General features: G+C 39.3%; 1 protein-coding gene across 1 annotated transcript; it reads right to left on the bottom strand.

Moving 5' to 3' along the window:
- Nucleotides 1-13,860: 13,860 nt before the first annotated feature.
- Nucleotides 13,861-14,166, bottom strand: SERLADRAFT_432168 (uncharacterized protein; the record flags this gene model as incomplete). The annotated part of the gene is made up of 2 exons (XM_007312418.1): nucleotides 13,861-13,884; nucleotides 13,945-14,166. The coding sequence occupies 2 exons, from the start codon at nucleotides 14,164-14,166 to the stop codon at nucleotides 13,861-13,863; spliced, it is 246 nt and encodes an 81-aa protein (XP_007312480.1).
- Between the last annotated feature and the right edge of the window lie 1,278 nt (nucleotides 14,167-15,444).

Genomic DNA, 15,444 nt, shown 5'->3' with positions numbered 1-15,444 from the left:
CCGTGTGACCAGCTCCACTGCGTGAGAGATGGAGTTTGAACGAAAATGGAAAGTGCCCGCATGGCATAGTGTGTGAAAACTACAAAAGAAAGTTGAAGAGGAGAATGAAAATTAAAGGTCCAAAAATTGTGTATTGTAATATCATGTATTCTTCTTGAGACCAACATGTGTGCATCAGAGTATACAAACTTTGGGTATTGTCACATACAGTGCATTATGATAATATATTGTTTCATTATCACTAGTACATTAACACAAGTGAAATCACTTATTATAGTAAGGGTAGCGCTTCTCAGTGTACAGGGGTCATCCACTTCAGGCAGCCAAAAAATTGGGGCTTTTAGCTTGATCATCCTCACCAAAAGGTTGGGGCTAAAATCCCCCTTTTCATGGTCTACCTATGGCCATTAGGGACCAGACCTATTTGACATGGGACAGTCCCATCTATTATCATAGGTCCCATCCCTATACACATAGGGATGGTCCCTTCAAATATCATATTTCACCTGGTGCCAGATATCTAATGGGATAAGACCACAAATGCCAGCTATTTAATTTGCAGGTTACATAATAATTCCCACAGGTGTGCACTATGTGGATTGGGTGGACTGAAAGTAGATGGTGCAGACTAAATACAGATTATATGGACTATATGGATTGTGTGGACAAATAATTGAGAAGTGAATTGGATAATAATAAGTAATACAGGAGAGATTTGAGTGTGGAAAATGATGGAAATATGTATCTAGCCAAAATAGGAACTATGCAGGGGTATAGCATAGCAAAACACAGAATAAAATAAGCATTTGCATATTTTAAAGCTAATAGAGCAATAAGTAACTTTTGATGCAATTTGTTTTAACCTAGGTGCATATGGGACAGGACCTAATCAGATATGGGATAAGCCCTAGTGTATGTAGGACAAGACCTAGGCATATGTGGTATGAGACCTAAATGTATATGGGATGAGACCTAGGCATTACTTGGGAACTTGATATTTCATTCCAAGGCCTGTCAGTAATAAGGGCAGTAGTAATAGTGGATAACCTTTGAGTGTGGCACTAAAGATAATGTAACATTGTATAGATGTGGGTCCTGGCATTGTTGATGGTCTACAGTATTATTACAGGGACTATGTTGTCTGTTTCAGTTCTTGCAAGTTGTAACAATTGTTGCCAATGTTCTTTCAGAAGAAGGCAATAAACAGCTTCTGGCATAACAGGGACTTAAGTCTTGATTCCTTCAATATCAATTCTCAGCATTTTTAAACATCCAACCATAAGTTCAGAAGGTCTGCTGGCATCTGTGTTCTCATACTTATTTGTTGGTTACTGGGTGCAATCATTTTTTTCTGGAGATCCCCATATATGATGAAAATTTCTGATTGTTTGTCCAAGAAGTGGAGTTCCTGATGAATTACATTGAGGTTGACATATGACTTCTATAAAAATGTAGTGTGCTCCACTTTTAGTGGGAGTAGAGAAGCCTTTTTTTTTATTTTTAAGCATAATAGCATTGACTTATGCTCTAGTTGTTGATAAGAGATTTTGTTGGGTATTGTAGTTGTCAACCAATTCCTTCTACAAGTTGAAGCTAATACAAAATGGTGATACTATAGACCACTATGTTCAGTAATTTTGTTTTTTATACATCTGGCCTCGCTACCTTGAATTCATATATAAACATCAGTGTGAGTTTATTGTGACTGAGAATATCTGTGGAGATGAAATCAAGGGTGCTGATTTTAGTAGCATATAGGTCTTTTTTAGTTAGGCTGTCATTTAGTCTTTTGTCATTTCTTTCTTGGACTGGGTGCATTTGCATTTAATTTTATTGTAGCTAGTGTAGTTGCACTCTGATCTTTATCTAGCTTATCTTGTACAGTGACCATAGTAGCTTATTGTCAACAATATTGAAAAATAAATATTGATGTTGTCAGGTTTGGGCAGACCTAGCATTTTAAGGAGTTGTTGGCTTAGCTGCAGATATATTGTTGAGTGGTCCTCTAGAATTCAAAGGAATAGCTATTCTATTAGTTATTTGAAGATATTGCCTTTCTCAGATGATTATATATATATAAATACATTCCCAGATTACACTATAGTCCCAAATGTAATAGCTAGAACAATTTTAGAAGTGACAATTAGGTAAGTTTGACTGGGTTTTGTAAGAATATTCCTGGGTTGTCAGTGGAAAATTTTGTTTGAAAACATTGCTACAGTGATGTTGAGATAAAAGTAGGAGCTACACTTATATAGTTTTAAGTACAAAGCATATAAGACAAATATAACACACTGAATGGATAGGGTCACCAACATTTAGCAAATGTAATTTGGTAGTAAGATCCTCAACTTCTGTAATTGTGGACTTGTCCTTTGAGGATCCAAATGCTATGGTTTTGGTGTATATTTCTTGGTATTTATACATTTAAAATGATAGCTTTCTTAAAATGGTGAATTTTGTACTGTTGTTGGCTCCAGGGTATTGTTTATAGCGTTGCCACAATTTGGTTATAGATGGGTTTATTTAGTTATTATTAGTTAAGCCCTAATCTGGTTTATAAAATTTATAGAAACCACAGTTTCAGTTTAATATTACAGCTGATTCGGAAAACATTGGCTGTACCAACTTTTTCTCTCGTGTCTGTTCTAGCTTAGTAATATAATCTGAATTCCAAAAATAGAAACAATGTGAAATCCCAGCAGCTGCAAACATGTAACCCATCAATAACACTTTGCTATTGACTACCATGCTCTACAGACAGATCAGCAAGGATATCAAGGATCACGCTCTTTGGTTAATAGAGCATAACTACATCCCATCCAACATCTGTAACATTTTTGGCATCTTTGAGTGTTCCCTTTGCCACTGGCAGGCCAATCAAGAAGCATTTGGCTCTGTAGCACCTCCTATGTACCCCACTCAAGGCCGCCCATATATCCTTGGTGCAAACCAAGCCAAGAGGATATATTCGCTGCTTGAAAACACCCCAGAGATGTACCTGGACAAAATTCAAGACTGGTTAGCCCTTGCACATGATGTGCACATATTAAAGACCGCTCTTTTCGAACATATTAGAGATGCAGGGCTAACTTATAAGGTTCTACAAAAAGCAACAGCAGAAAGGGATAACAATTGGAGGGAGGAGTGGTTGAAGGACATCAATACACACTTTACAGCCAGCCAGTTCACCATGATTGACAAAACCAGCAAGGATGACCGGACAATTTATCAATACTACAGACGGGTGCCCAAAGGTTGTCGTGCTGCGGTTCAGGCTAATTTTGTTTGGGGAGAACACTACAGCTTAGTAGCAGCACTCACGCTCAACAGATATCTGGCCATGAACATAGTCCACAGTTTTGTCAATGGTGAGGATTTTTTCGATTTTATTGTAAATGATGTGGTACATTTTTTTTGTTTATATTTATGCTCATCATTCTAACATATTACAGCTGCCTGTGATAAACCCGTATCCTCAAGATAAAAGCATCATTATACTCGACAACTGTGCAATACACAAAATGAACGCTGTCCATGAGGTTGTAGAAAGTGTAGGGTGTGTGTTGATCTTTTTGCTGCCATACTCCCCAGACTTGAATTCAATTGAGAAGAGCTTTAGTTGTGGTACAATTTTCTCTTTTTAGCTTGCGTTTTAGGCTAATACTTGGTTTTTTTAGTCAAAAGCTGGATCCGCTGTAACTATGTTTGCATTCAAGAACACAAGTATCCCAAAGTCGCTTTGCTTGAGGCTGCACATACTGTGACAGCTGACAAGGCTCAAGAGTGGTTTACGCACTCCGGATATAATGTAGAAACTGTATTTTAGTGTATGTTGGCCATTTTCTGTGTAAAAATGCACAAAACAATGTTGTATTGTCTGATTACGGGTGTAAATGAGTGTATGTAAGACTAAATATATGGTGATCTTTCTTATATCTATGGTAGGCCTTCAAAACACGAGCCCATGCGAGAGGCTTGAATCCCACTTCCCTATGCTGTTGTTCTGTAACAGCCTCCAGATTGTCTCCCACCATGAAACCCAACCAATTCAAGCTACTTTTGACATCTTCACCAAGCTTATACAGCTCATAAAACAACGAGAGGCTGCAAAATTTGATTAGCGGGGATGACAAATGGTTCGTTTCTTCAATTTTTTCTTTTTGTGGGCTGAATCTGACAAAATGTGACTCTACACCATGCATACCCATGCCCATACTCATTCCTGGACTAATGCACATTCCTGCACCCATTCCCACACTCATTCCCACACACATTCCACCCATTGGCATACCAAATCCCATTGGAAAAGCGGTTAGAGGGTTGTAACCAACAAATAGAGAAAATGCAAGAGGATTAGCAGATGGATTGAAGTAGGGAAATTTCATTGAGGATGAGAGTTGTGCGGTGGTGGCTTTTGCAGCAGGAGATGGGGGGGCCTCTTTTCTGTCAAGGTATGTACCTTCAACACTTGTTTTGCTTTGAACAACAGTGATCCAGTAGGGATTTTTTCAAGTGTAACATCACCTGTCAATATAGCAGCGGCCCAAACCATACAGTGGGGGTGTGTCAGTTCAAAATGTAGGTCACTGGCCCAGTGGTGGAAACATGTGATGCTCTTATGCATAATGCACAAGCCAGGCTTTTATTTGTTCAGTATTTTACTAGCTAAATCCTCTAGTTTGTTGTCTAGCTTCCGCTGAAACATTGTGATGAGTATGCTAAACTAGTACACCAGACTATAATCACCTTTTCTGTAGTTAGTCCACCCTCAACTTCCTAATCATACTCATCCTTGCCTTCAATCTGAGTGGCCTGTGCAACGAACAGGGGCTGGAGCAGGAGCAGGGGGTAGAGGGATGAGAATGGCCAGTTTGATTGGCAGAACAGCGGGTTTGATTGGTGGCCTATGCACCAGCGGATATAGTGAGTAAATGGCTTGAATATTGGCCTCATCCAGGCTATCCTAACTGTTGGGCATATCTTGGAGGATAGAGATAGGAGGGATGGTGTTAGGATCACTTGTAAGTCAATAATTCACAAAACGAGAAGGGTAAAATGGCACTTACAACCTTGGAGCAAGATCATGACATGGCGGCAGCAGGGAGCTTTGTTTTTGAGTGTAAGGAATCATTTCTAAAGAGTGGCAGTGGCAGCACCTAACAATGTGATGAGATTCTCATTAGCAAAGAGTAGGGACTTTATACTACAAAGAACATGCTAGACTGCAGGCTGCAGCACGCTATAGTACATACTAGAGATTCCACCTTAATTTTTTTTTTGGAATTCAGATCATATTACTAAGCTAGAACAGATGCAAGAGACAAAGTTGGCACAGCCAACGTTTTCCAAATCAGCTGTAACTTATCACTGATTTCAAACTAGGACAGCACTTTTTTTGCTTATGCTACTTCTCTTGCCAGTCAGGTTGATGAAACTATTAGTCATCTGCAAAATGTTCTCACTCAGATAAGTTCTTTGTTCTCCACCAGCATCTTTGTCATTGCTAAAATCCTCATTTTTCACTCACTATTAGTGCCTATTAGCTCCCAAGTGCTAAGCCATTGGACTTTAATAGATGATCAAAGCTGACAAGTAAAGGTTGGGATATTAGAATAGTCAAGGTCAAATCCTATTAGCCTTGTTAGACAACATACATCCTGAGTTGGTATTGAACAAAGGCTGGTAGCTCAGTTGGTAGAGTATCATTATATATAGGTAGAGGTCCTAAGCTCAATCCCCAGCTGGTCCACTTTGCTTTCATGCACTCCCTGTGGTCAGGTGACACTTAGAGGTCACATGCTAAAATCTAATATGGGACAGGCCATTTCAAGTTAGGCTTATTGAAGTTGTCCCAAGTGGATTTAGCTGTGTATATGGGGTAGTTATGTAGGTCACATCCCAGATATTAGTATATATTAGACTAGTTTGATACTAAGACACTCATATATGCAATAAATAACTCTCTTATTTGTCACTTATATGCTTAGTTGGCTTGGAAATCTTGGGAAAGGGATAATTAATGAAATTTTGATTTTATGTGGCTGTATGGTTGTATAACTTTTGCTGAGCATATTCAGATCTTCCAAAGCCACGTAGGATTTTTCTATGGTTCCCCCCAATTGAAAATATGATATTCTAACTACACAATGGTGCCCTCCATAGTCCTCCCTAACAATATGAACTCTGCCTAGGTAATATGGTCTCATAATCAGTACCTCAAACATATCACCTCATAAGGCTTTATTCTAGACCTAAACATATATAAGATGGGACTTAAGTACATACACTGCAGGGATTGACTTATATGAGCTCAGCTTATATGCTGAAGATATTGGATATCTGTGTTTTGATTGGCTGAAAAAAGCTAAAATTGAATATTTTCAGCATATAAGCTGGGCTTATATAAGTCGATCCCCACAGTGATATTGGATAAGATATTATTCTATACATGTGGGAGAATATATAATTTAATACATGGTATGACATAGGCTCTTTCTTCACTTGGGATAAAATTCAAAATAGTGTTGGATTTTAACTGATGAGTTAACAAGTAGAGAAAAACAAACAAGGCAATATAGGTGAAATATGTTTATGTATCCACCAAGTAACAAGACTAAATGTCAAAAACTTGTTGAAAAGTTATTTAGGTAGTTTACCATATTCTGCCTTTAGATAAGAGATAGTTATATGGCCTAATTTCTTATTGTCAATGAAATTCAAGTTATCCAAGATCTACTAGAAACCAGATATAAGTAAATTTATTCATGTTGCATTTATCCAGTTTGTTAAGGCAGTATCACCTGCTGGACTAATCTTGCTTTCATCAACTATTTCCCACAGCTTTCACAGAAAGATGGTGGGACAAAATATTATTAGATTATGTGTGCTAATGAGAATTACAAAATGTAAAGATAATAGAGTAGGTGTGTTTTTGGGATATGATTATGAGAAAATAAAATAAGTGATTACAGATAACACACCATATAAAGGGATATTCCTATGTATAGGGACAGGACCTATGTAAATAGATGGGACTGTCCCATGTCAAATAGGTCTGGTCCCTAATAAAACTAAGTGAAACTACAATTCATGTTAGTTTAAGGTGATCTCTAATAAATGTAATGTAATATACCTCAGCCGCTGCCCGAGAGGCTATAGAAACGACTGAGGCATTCCTATACTAAACCCCCTACTACTTATAGTCGGAGGTGCTACTCGCTACAGTATAATGACTCCTAGGAGTACAATTGTGCTCCTAGGAGAACAATGGTTACTCCATGGAGTGGTGGCTATGCTCCATAGAGAACAATAGCTGCTTTGGCAGATACCAGGTTTATCTGGTTTTGTCAGTCCCTAATGGCTATAGGTAGACTTTGAAAAGAGGGATCTTAGCCCCAACCTTTTGGTGAGGATGATCAAGCTAAGAGCCCCAATTTTTTGGCTGCCTGAAATGGGTTATCACCTCCCCTGCAGTCACATTCAACAATCTAAGGAATAGAAGAGTAAATGCACAGGAAATAGTGAATGGCAGTTCTATCCAAAGGGTATAAAAGTTTTTGGAAAGACTACAAGTCCAGGAACCAATGGAACACCAAAAAAGAAGCACACATAATCACAACAACAGCTGGTCATGTGTTTCTATCCAGAAAGGGTATAAAAGCTCCTGGAAAGACTATCACACCAAGTATAACCAACTTTTGTCACATCAAAAATTGATGAAAAAACCTGAAAGTAGTTAAAATATTTGATTGTATTTTTGGACCTACAAGATTTTGTCAGAATACTGTATTTTTGTTGACATAATTTTATATTTCCATACAAACATAGTATCAATGGAAATATGTCAACAAAAGTATGGTGTTCTGACAAAATCTTGTAGGTCCAAGATACAATCAAATATCTTAACTCCTTTCAGGCTTTTTCATCAATTTTGGGTGTGACAAAAATCAGTTATGCTTAGTGTGTATGGGTCCAGGAACAAAACTTTGATCAGTTTTGTGCCTAGCATGTATTGGCATAGATGTAGATAAAGGAGCTTTGTGTTCAGAGCAAAGATTGCAACTCTACAAATCTGTATATAACATGCCTTCCATACTAAACAACTCTGTACTACCATTAAAACCCCAAACTTGCTATCAATTCAACAAAGGACTCCGGTCTGAGGAGCTGTTGATGTCACCCAAGGCTATAACGCCGGTCAGCAAGGCCCTCTTACTATCATCTATCAGACAGATCAGGTGCCCAAGAAAATGGCCCAGCATCCACTTGGCATCTGGGACAATAAGTAAAATGGGCTTGAATTTTTGTTCCGATGTTTGGGGTGATTTGTGATGGGCTGGGATGTTTGGCATAACACAAAACATTATGAAAGAATTTTAGTATTTACATTGTATACTTTTGTACTGCTATTTCAGCCATAGACAGAGGTTTTGTGCACCTGTGGTCTGATCTGAAATGAAACCTTTACAGTATTTTGCACATCCTTTTTATACTGGAAATATTCTTGCAGCAATAGCTGTATGGAGGGGACACAACATCACTACTAGCTAAATGGGACTGATCATAGTCCTGTTACTCCTTAATATTCATATTATTAGAGTAGACACTGACAATAAGCCCCAGTCAGGGAGTGAGGCTGCACATTGGGTGCACATCCTGTCCATGCTGACTGAACTGCTCACATCACTGCTATATTGAGGCCAAGGCAGCTGTCAATTCAACTGCTGCCTCACCATCTGCCTGCACTCCCTCTCTGCACTGCCATGCCAGAAAAGGTGTCACATGCATTGTAAAATGGCAATGCGAATAGCATAACAATTATTTCCATGTTGTTTTGACAGTGCAGGTTACCTGCTTTGAGGCTGAAGCAGCTGTCTATCTTATGGTGGCTGCCTCAGCCTGCACCTGTACCCTTACTTTATCTTTGCACCATCATAAAAAAGAGGGAGCCATTTGTGCTGCAAAACGGCAGTGCAAACATTGTGCATCACTTGCAAATCATTTTGACAGCACAAGGTCCATGTTTCAAGCCTGAAGCAGCCATCAATTTGATAGCAGCTCCTGTCTCCATTTTTTCATCCCTGCATTAGGCATGAGAAGAAACAGTTTGCAATGTGAAATGGCAGCGTGAACAATACACTTTACATGGTCTACATGTTATTTCACCTCTTGCTGCTATTCAAAATCTCAAGAAGTATTATGACCAGAAGCAAACAGAAGCATGTGAGTATGGAAAGAGTGATAAGATGTGGTTAGAAGGCACACATACCTCCACCAACTGACTGATGGAAAAACTTGACAATAAGTGATAGTGATTTGGCCCTTTTACCATCAAAGCAAAAGTCAGGCTATCTGCTTATCTTCTTAATGTCCCTAGGTTATTGTAGGAAACCTATCCCATATTCAACAAAATTCTACTGTCACCATATCACAAGCTGGAATTTTTCAATAAACCTTGTACCTTAACACCTCCTCCAATCCAAGTAGATAGTGCCATCAAATATGAAGCCAAAGAAATCATAGTTTCTCACCATGCAAAGCTCAAAGGTACCAAGGTAGACTATTTCATCCATTGAAAGGGATACCTGAATACAAAAAGGACATGGGAACCTAATCATCATTTGATGAATTCCCCTTCCCTCATTTCCACTTTTCACTGTAAGCATTTTGCAGCCCCACATGTAATCACTGTTGATTGACAATTTTGCCCTTATAGAAAAGGGGGGGGTAATGTAGGGACTGTTTTATTCTCCCACTTCACTCACTATGTCTTGGAAAACACCCATTACACCTTTAGCCTTATGCATAGAGGTCTCACTTGCTTTACTTCTTAAATTTCACTTTTATAGGTTTTCTCAACTATCACTACCATTTTGTATTGCAAGTTAGAGAGTGGACAGGCTTCCCTGCATCCAGCACAGTGGTTAAGGCAGATGGCAGGGCTTTTGCTAACCAATCACAAACCTAATCAGTGCCTGGGTATATTAATTAAGGCCTTAGTCAGAAGTAGTGCCCTATGATGGGGATGCTATTCCTGGGCACGTCCTGACAGAACTATTGATAAACCACACTCTCACAAGCTGATCAATCAGTGACAAAGAGAGAGAGGACTCTGCTCCTATCTTCAGAAAAGAGTGCTTGTTCCTTGATACTTTGGGGATACACTTACGAACATGCACAGAGTGCCCAACGACATAAAAGACCAGCAAAGGAAGAGAGTCCCAACATTGGCAGATTGGCTGTAGGATTGCATAGCCTTTACCCAAATAGATAGTGTACTCTTGGTATACCAGTCATCGTGTAGTGCCCGGACTCCGGTAGACAACTGTATCAAAAAAGTGTAGCTGGTCACATTCATGTCGGATGTTTGGGGTAGCGGTTAAGCCTCCTGATGAGTCCCTTTGCAAGGGCAAAACCACCCCACCACCATCTAGACAGTGTAATTCCCCCTAGTACCAAATATTATCTTGTTGCTTATATCATAGACCTAAATTTTCCCATGCATTTACCAGTAGATGAAGTCCAAGTTTGTGATTAGATAAGACAATCTAATCACAAACTATTTATATACTATTGAATATAACTAAGGTTAGGTTCAGTGCTGTGTGAACTGAGTAAGTGTGTGATAATAAAGAGTGAAGCAATAATATCAATATTGAGACACTCTCAAGCTTTAATAGAAAACTTGCATTTTTTGAATTTTATTGTGTATTCAATAAAATGGCTACTACAAAGTGACAACAGCAGCCTGACAAAAACCAGGCTTCCAAAACTTCATAGTAATCTACTCTCAAAGATAATGAGCCCCAAGAGGAGAAGCCAATAATGATTGGTGCTTGGGCCTGGACAGCACTGATTGAGACAATAGTACCCAACAGATATTACACCATTCCCAGATCAAGACCAGGTCAGGATGGACATCTCGAGAGAAAAATACTGCTCATTAACAGATATACCCAATGAGTATGAGCAGATATGAATTGAACCAGAAGACATCTGGAAAATGGCCTTCTCAATGATATATAGGACATTCATAAGTTATTTAATACAGCAAGGTGACTGCAATACCTCAGCAATATTCCAACACCTGATGAGAGTAATCTTTTGACATGTTCATCTACAGTATCACTGTAGAAGTACATGAGAAGCATCTCAAACTAGTGTTTGACAAGCTGAGGGATACACAGCACACCCCTTTCTAGGAAAGAGAAGTGTAACATATACTCCATAAGCATGGACTGTCTAGGACACATAATAGATAATAAGGGTCTACATGACAGAATGTCTAAGATCAGGGATTTGAGGACAATGCACAATGCACAATATCCAGAAATTCCTGGGCTTGACAGAATATCTGGCACATTTTATGCCTGATGTCTTGGCCTACACAGGCTCCATATCAGTATTAATCATCCATTTCAGTAGAGACTGGTACACCAGCGGTGCTTTAATCAGATTAAGAATATGGCATGTAAATACCCCATCCATAAACTGATCAACATGAGCATGAAAGAACCCATATGGGTTATCTGCAACACCTCCATATTAAGGGTTGGTGCACTATACAGGCAGAGACCTACTTGGTAGACATGCAGGCCATCAGACTTCATGTCTAAAAAGTTATGTGATGCCGAGCACCACTACCATGTGCTCAAGTTGGAGACACTGGCTATACTTGAAGCCCTCCTCAAATGAGAAGAGAAACTATTTGGGTATAAAATAAAGATAGTGGCAGATCACCAGACCTTAGGGTTTTTTGGAAGATGGAGATTCAATGGGGAAAAGAACAGAGTATAAGATTGGGAGTTAGCTTAGCTCATGTGCTAGGCTCTTCTGCGGACCTTGGTGCCTAACTTGATGGAGCGAACAAAGGGAGAGTAGAGGATGAGTGTAGGGTGGAGTAATAGTCCTTCAGAGAAGGACCAGAAAACATAGAAAGGGACTTGGGTAAAAAGGTGGAGGAACTTAGTGATATTCAAACTCCAGGGAACAGAGTACAAGAGCTTATATACTAATTGGAGGGCACTTTCAATATCCACCTCATCTCAATCCTCATATATATACCCTGTACTTATAGTAAAGTGACAGAAAATAACAACTTTTGAATATCTGGATTTATGAGGGCATTACATAAGGTTTCAAGGATATTTGTTGATAATATTTCATGTATCATACTTGCCAATGATAAAGTTTTGGAGAAATTTGCACTTCAGTAGTACTATACCTATACCTGGTAAACAGTAAAATAATATGTTTGCAGATACTAAAGAACTGTGTGAAATAAGTATATCAATATATTTGTCTTGCAAAAATACTAATAATTTAACATATTTATTAAGAGCTAGCTTACGTATCAGTGTCCTAAATCATCACAAATATCAGGTATAACTTGTAGATACTCAAATTAGCCATATGAAAGTGTAGCCACCAATTTTTTGTTTTTGTTTTATAACATAGCACAGTAGGCTGAGAGCAAATAGCATCATTGACATTCTCATCTGCTATTAAATACATCAGCTTATATCAGATATTAATAATCTCATTATTAAAGACCCCTGCCACCCTATTACACATAATAGGAATATGGATTGTCCCATAAAAAAATATGGGAAAATTCCATATGTCAAGTAAAAGCAACAAGTTTATCTGTAGGTCTAATCCCTAGTATACAGTGATATACCTTCAACAGTGTAACTTGGTCTTTATCAGTCCAAAACCTCATCATCAGAATATGTCTCAAACCCATTCACAAATGGGCTTATCAGAAACCACTTATACATCTAGAACCTCCGTGTTACCAGGCTTGCACATTCCAAGTGTAACATAGGGTGGCTATAGTAGGAGAAGTAGTGTGACTACCACAAAATCAAATTGCACAACATCTTGGAGTGTCAAACATCTCAGTCAGCTGGTCAAAATCAAAAGAAGAAGGGAAAAGAGAAACGCAAGGATCAAAAAAAGAGAAGGAAAAGGCAAATATGGTGGAGTAATCAGAATCTGACCCCAAGGAGGAATAGAAAACACAATAAGACCAAAACAACAATCATCATTACCTCTGGAGAAATGTCTCACATAGTCCCTCACCACTCCTGGTTTGTGACAATACCCAAAGTGGTTTCAAGAAGGATAGATGATGATAAAAATGGAGTTGGTAGACTCAAGAGTAAGAGTGAGTTTTGTGATGGTATTCAATGGGAGGACTTGGTACCATTGTCTGATGGGGCACCTGGAAAATGGTCCCGGGTATCATCCCCCCAGCAACTTATCACCCTCCCACATGTTGTCCTCTGCTAGACTATGGTAGCTTTGACTTGAACAAGCGCCACACAAGCCTCTGTTTAATCATAAGTTTTGTCCTGCTTTGTCCTGAGTTATACACAAATACTAACCATATAGTGCATATGTAGCTTTTTAATACTTTGACACTGTTGGATTTCCGCTGCTTTCTGTTTCTGTTGGCAGCGAGGAGTGATTTTGCAGGTTTGGCATACCCTGTGCAAGAGAAGCCAGACCAGAGAATGCCCAGCGCATAGCCACTTTTATCACACTAATGAACCTTGCATTGTCCTCTGGGATTGATCCTCCCAGCCTGGGAGACAACAAAGGCCTCAGGTTAATATTGAGCTCTGAAATATCTTGTGGCTGTTTTGTTGTGAGTAATGTACATATGATATCTATCTTTGATCACCAGTTCATGTGCTAGTATTTTAGAGGCAGTATGCATATAATGACTGCATTATTGTCGGCAGAATTGACGTGAATATTGTTGACGTAGTTTGAGGTATTTATTTGGTCGTGACCAACCATGTTGAAAGTGTCAACCGAGACCGTGCCATTATGTTGAGTAAAATTGGCTGGCTATGCTGCTGAAATTAATCCATTCTGTGAGCAAATGTATTGAATTTATTAGTAAACTCACTCTCTCACAAACCTAACACGTACAAAATGATGAGAAATCTTACTGTGTGTAAGCCTGCGGGTACGCCTGGTACGGTGGACATAGGTATGGTATCCACCAATTTCAAGCCAGCCCATACTTGAGTCCACAGCCGAGGGAGCAAGAGTTGACCCGTCTTCTTCAAGTATATCATCATCTGAATTGTTGTTAACTTGCACTTGGGTCTGTAGCAGAAGTCCAGGGGATGGGCCGCAATAAGGGGGCATTTCCTGTACTGAAATCAGGAAAGTCAGGATTTTTGTGCCGCAATCTCCTGAGGGCATCAACAAGGTACTAATTAGCTTGTTCTTCATTAATGTGGTTGAAGATGCTGACAAGGTCATCTGAACGTACTGACAGCAAAGCTTCTCTTATAATTGTATAATTTGAACATTCATTTTCCCGGATACAATACCAGTCTAGACCATGGAGGGGTACATTGACAGCAGCACGGCCAGTTGTACTAGTATGGCTAGCAGACACTGCATTATTCTGTGCCGTGATCTCTTGGTTGCTCATAACAATTCCTTGAACATTGCCTTAATTGGTGTGGGGGGTATTGTCAATGTCAATGTTGCTTCTCATCAATCCCAGTATGTCAACTTTGGTTTCTTCTGAGTGTGGTGTGTCACCAAAGGTAGGATTGTGCTTGAGGGTACCATAGTCCAAGGGTTCAATACTAAAGGGAAGGTTCTCATCTTTGTTGGCATCCAAGCAAAGGGGGACATCAGCAAAGGGAAGGGGGATGTCAGCAAAGGTATACTCTGCACTCTCATCTAAGGGAGGTGGTAGGTTATAGAAAGGAGACAAGAATCCTAATGTGGTTTGCTCAAGCTGAAGGCCTGCCACATTACAAAAAAATGCTGATAGGAACACCGCATCAAAACTGTCTTCCAGCATGTAAGGATCCATTGCAGGTGCACCAGGCTCCGGAGAATTAGAGCTAGAATAAGAAGCAGGGTGTTGAGAATTTGAAGATGAAGCATGTAGAAGTAATATTATGTAAGCAAACTTTGGAGCTTCGCCCAAAGATTTACTCTGTGATTATAACCGGCCTTTTGTGGCCACCATTGTTTTTTCACATGATATTTACATATATTTGTTAAATAAGGAGCCTTGTATTTACACTGTTACGGCATTCATTTGCCAAAGGAATCCTTCTCCTGCACCTGATGTTGCGCCCTGAGGGACCAAATATCCAACAAAGCATGTAAAGTTGATGTACATAGGCAGAACAATATGTGTCAGATGACTGTGTATATGATGTAGCTGCTTATGCTGCAGAGCGGGTGATGGAAAGTAAGATGTGGATTGGTGGTGATTGAGAGGATGAGCATGCAACAGTGGAAAATTTAAGAATGATCCTTGCGTATTGGAGGTGAAATTAGTGGCAGACCAACATCAATGTAGAATAATCTAGAGCTGCATTAACTTACTTGTTGAGCAGAGTCTTGGCTGGTGATACCTGCATCAGCCCCCCATAGCATATTCTCAATCTGTATGAA

Source organism: Serpula lacrymans, assembly GCF_000218685.1.
Source record: "Serpula lacrymans var. lacrymans S7.9 unplaced genomic scaffold SERLAscaffold_1, whole genome shotgun sequence".
NCBI lineage: Eukaryota > Fungi > Basidiomycota > Agaricomycetes > Boletales > Serpulaceae > Serpula > Serpula lacrymans.
The sequence above is the reverse complement of the archived record's forward strand: the minus strand, read 5'-3'. Positions and strand labels throughout refer to the sequence as shown.